Consider the following 4,319-nt stretch of genomic DNA (forward strand, 5'->3'; position numbering starts at 1 on the left):
TTGTTCAGTGATTGCTTAATATCATTTATTTCTTCATTTTATGATTTTTATTCTCTTAAGAATTTTCTTTATCATCACCATGGCAATAAAATCTTATTTTTTTAATTATAATAATTCTTCTCACTTGAATTCTTTATTTCCCTTCTGAGTTTATGCTAACAGGAAAGTCATATCATTTAAAAATTGTTCATGTCTTAGAACAATTCAGCTTTTATTTCATCTAATTATATAAAATGGCACTAACATTTTTAACTTTTGAAATAATATTTATTTTTAAATAATTTCAAGTAAATTTGAGTTAAATTCACAATTATTTCTGCAAACCCATTATAAGCACCTACAAAGTTAAGTTTGTAAAATAAGACATAATAAATAAGAAACAGCATGTCTTAATAAATCGAACCTACTTAATACTATTTATGTTAATTTACTTTTTAGTGCATTAAGTCAGTATGATTATCAGGTTGTTCATTTTCACTTAAATTGCTGGTTTCATTCTTTCTTTCAGATATTAAATTTATTTGTACAAAACATACATTCAACTTAATAAATGGAAATCCAGAGAAACATCTCAGAATTCATTCTTCTGGGACTTTCTGATGACAAGAAAGTGCAAATATTTTGCTTCGTGCTTATTTTACTCTGCTTTGTTGCTCTGCTGGTAGGAAACTTTCTGATTCTCATTTCCATTCTATGCAGCCCTCTTTTTCACCAACCCATGTACTATTTCCTTAGCCAGTTATCATTTCTGGTTATCTGCTATACCTCCAGTGTTACACCCAAATTGATTGGTGGCCTGCTAGAGGGGACTCAAACCATTTCCTATGGTTATTGCATGGTACAGGTCTTTACCATGCACTTCTTTGGCAGCAGTGAGATCTTCATTATTACAACCATGGCCATTGATCGCTATGTTGCCATCTGCAAACCTCTCCACTATATGATTATCATGAACAGGACAAAATGTAACTTCCTAATTTTAGCTGCCTGGGCTGCTGGCATTGCCCACTCTTTTCCTCAATTATTCATGATAATGCAGTTGCCCTTCTGTGGTCCAAATGAAATCGATCACTACTTTTGTGATATTTTTCCTTTGCTCAAAATTGCCTGTACTGATACCTACATGATTGGTATCCTAGTGGTTATCAGCTCAGGAGTCATCATACTACTTATATTTGTTATTTTATTTCTCTCTTACATCATTATATTGTACACTTTAAGAAATCTCTCAGTTGAAGGAAGATGCAAAGCCCTCTCTACTTGTGTGTCTCATATCTCAGTGGTAGTCTTATTTCTGGTGCCTGCAATCCTTTCCTACCTTAGACCTCCTACTTCTTTCCCTGAGGATAAAGTGGTTGCCTTATTTTACACAATCCTTGCTCCCATGTTCAATCCCTTCATATATACTTTGAGAAATACTGAGATGAAAAATGCCATGAGAAAAGTCTGGTGTCAAATGCTGTTCTCAAAGGAAACATAGAGTTAATTTAAGATTGTCAGCTATTCACTTATAGAATAAAAAAAAATGATGTGAATTCCATAGCTAGAAAATCTGTCATAGATCTTCAACAGAATTAATGAAATTAATAAGACATAGATATTTAAAGAAATAGGCAATGAAATATTATTTGAAACTAACAAAAATGTTGGAATCTTAATTTTGTGGATTTTTGAGATGACACAGGTATAGTTACATGTATATAAAATCATCTGAGCCAAAAAAAGTAAAGTGATGCTTGGGCAGTAAGTTATATCACACAAATGTTTGAAATGATAATTTTCTTTCAAAAATGTGGACATTGCTGTTGGAACACAAAATGATACACAGTTTGTGGTAGTAGGGAAATGAGACCTATTACTGAAATGCTATATTTAAGTTTCTGCTAGGTTATTCACATACACATCATATAGTGACATTCAGAAATCAGTTGGGCAACAAAAATATCAGTGCATTAGAATGTTATAAATTGGATCTAGGGATTCAAATTTCCTGAATTCCCATTGAAAGAATAACTATGAAAGGAAGGGGCAAATAATGAGAATGTTGAAAATACTGTTTCCAGCATTGACCTTTTATTCCAAAGGTAACAGCATCTCCCATAAAACCTAAAGAACTTTATTATAAAATGTGTTTTCCTGCCCATTCATACCTAAATTAAATAAACAAGTAGCTAGGCATTGTGTCTCATCCAAAGACCTTTCCTGCTTCTATAAAAGAAAAAAAATATAAAGGATAAGAATTGCATTAGAAACACACAAATTGATTAAAAACAGCAACATGCAAATTATTTTTGATTGCATAATTATATTTATAGTATTTTTTCCATAACTGCCCCAAACTGAAAGAATCAAATTTGTCTTTCATTAATTGAGTAAATAAACCACCTCAAAAAGAAAACTCAAAACAAAAAACCTTGATATATACAGGCAAGCAATTATTATTCAATGCCAGTATACAATGGGTCATCAAGACTTGAAAATACATGAAGGAAACTTATATGCATATTGTTAGTCAATGAAATAAAATTTGAAGGGCTCTGCCTCTGTAGGATAAAGGATATTTAGGAAATCTCTGAACTTTCTTCTGAAATTGGCTATATACAATAAATTTATCTTTTAAAAAAAGTTATGCCACAATAGATTAAGCAAATCAGTTTGTAAATAAAAAAGAGACACCTGAGTGATTTTTATAGAGAAACCAGAAGAAAATTGTTATCAAAATTGTTTCTGCATTCAAATAAAACTTAATTAGGAAAATAAACAATATTACGGAGAAGAGACTGCACTATAGGATTATATGAAAAAAGATAATTAAGATGATTAAGATTATGAAGACTTTCAGAATTTGGAAACACACTGCAAGAAGTTTAAACCATCCTGGAGGTGTGGTAACTTAAGGCAAAGAAGTGAGAGAAAAATGAGATAAAAGATATGGAAGTCAAAAAATTCACACATTACTAACCCATTAGCTACTAAATATGACAAAGTTTTCTGCTCTGAAAAGTCATAAAGACATTTTTCTTATCCAAAGTTTGGAAAAGAATATTTTGAAATGAACTGCATTATTAACAATTTGGATTTCATGGTTTTTGAAAGAAAATTGCTCCTTCATATTTAAGAAAGCCAGTTACAAAAAACAACATGTGAATTTTTTCCTGAAAAAATATTAAAATGTTTTTAAGAAGAAATGATAGCATTTTCTCTGTTTGACTGAATATGTTATTCTCACAAATTTAGAATATTCACTTATGTTATTAGCAATTATACATTCATAGTTAAAAAGTGATGTCTGAATGGTCAAAATTTTATGTCCAACCTCCATGTATCTATCAGAGAAAAAAATCCATTTACCTAACAGTTTCCACTAATGACTTTCTACTTATTTATTTTCTGTTTTAAGGAGTCACAAATGTTATAATTATTCTTTTCTTGCACGTCTCAGAAATCATGTAACCTGTCTTAGCTCTGTGTGTTGGTTCCCAATTCCCAGCTATCTTCCCTGGTCCAGGAACTTGGCTTTTGCCAGCAGCCTGGCTGCCTTTGCATCTATACAGTTCCCCTGGTTGAGTCATTCCTGCCCCAGAGCTCGGGTGAAATCCAGGGAAGATGCACAGCAGTAATGTATTTCCTTAATGCCAGACACTGTTGTGCTGATGTTTCAACTATGGGAATCTTTCACATCCATTAATGTCTTATTTCCCCTGCAAACTTGAAATCCTGTGTTATATCAGGAAGATAATTCTGTTCATTCCAGAGCAAATTAGCTCTAGCAACATAATCATTGGTTCTTCTCTTTGACTTCGTTTAATGTAATATTTTTCCAAGGAGTACATAGACATGTTCATGTGTATGGCTGCCTGTGTTGTGTGTGTGTGAATGTGTATGTGAATATGGTGAATATGTGTAAGTGTGTGCATGTTTGCATGTGTGTGTGTGTGTGTGTGTGTGTATGTGGGTGGTGAAAATATCTGTGTATAAATGGTGTGGGTGTTTGAGATTGAAGTATCATAAGGAAAATATTTTTATATCAGGTTTCACAAAAATCAACAATTCATGTAATTTATTATCACTTAATTTTGAACATAAGGAGCCATGCAATCTTATTAACATCCAATGATTAAACTATATATTACGTGTACACTCAAAAGTATTGAAGATTATCTAATTGCTAGTTATTTTAAAATTTAATAAAAGTATTAAGATTATCTAATTGCTAGTTATTTTAAAATTTTATGTCGGTTTATATTTTATGTATATATTTATTTTCCATTCTTTAACATAATGCCTAACTGCTCTAATATATCTGTCAAATAAATTTA

General features: G+C 31.3%; 1 protein-coding gene across 1 annotated transcript; it reads left to right on the forward strand.

Moving 5' to 3' along the window:
- The first annotated feature begins 550 nt into the window (after positions 1-550).
- On the forward strand, positions 551-1,480 carry LOC114093561 (olfactory receptor 4P4-like). The gene has a single exon (XM_027936347.2). It carries the CDS (start codon positions 551-553, stop codon positions 1,478-1,480), a length of 930 nt encoding a protein of 309 aa, XP_027792148.2.
- The last annotated feature ends 2,839 nt before the right edge of the window (positions 1,481-4,319 follow it).

Source organism: Marmota flaviventris, chromosome 9 (assembly GCF_047511675.1).
Source record: "Marmota flaviventris isolate mMarFla1 chromosome 9, mMarFla1.hap1, whole genome shotgun sequence".
Lineage (NCBI taxonomy): Eukaryota > Metazoa > Chordata > Mammalia > Rodentia > Sciuridae > Marmota > Marmota flaviventris.

Coding starts and splice junctions, on each gene's coding strand:
- LOC114093561 (XM_027936347.2), top strand. CDS start 551: ATGGAAATCCAGAGAAACATCTCAGAATTCATTCTTCTGGGACTTTCT.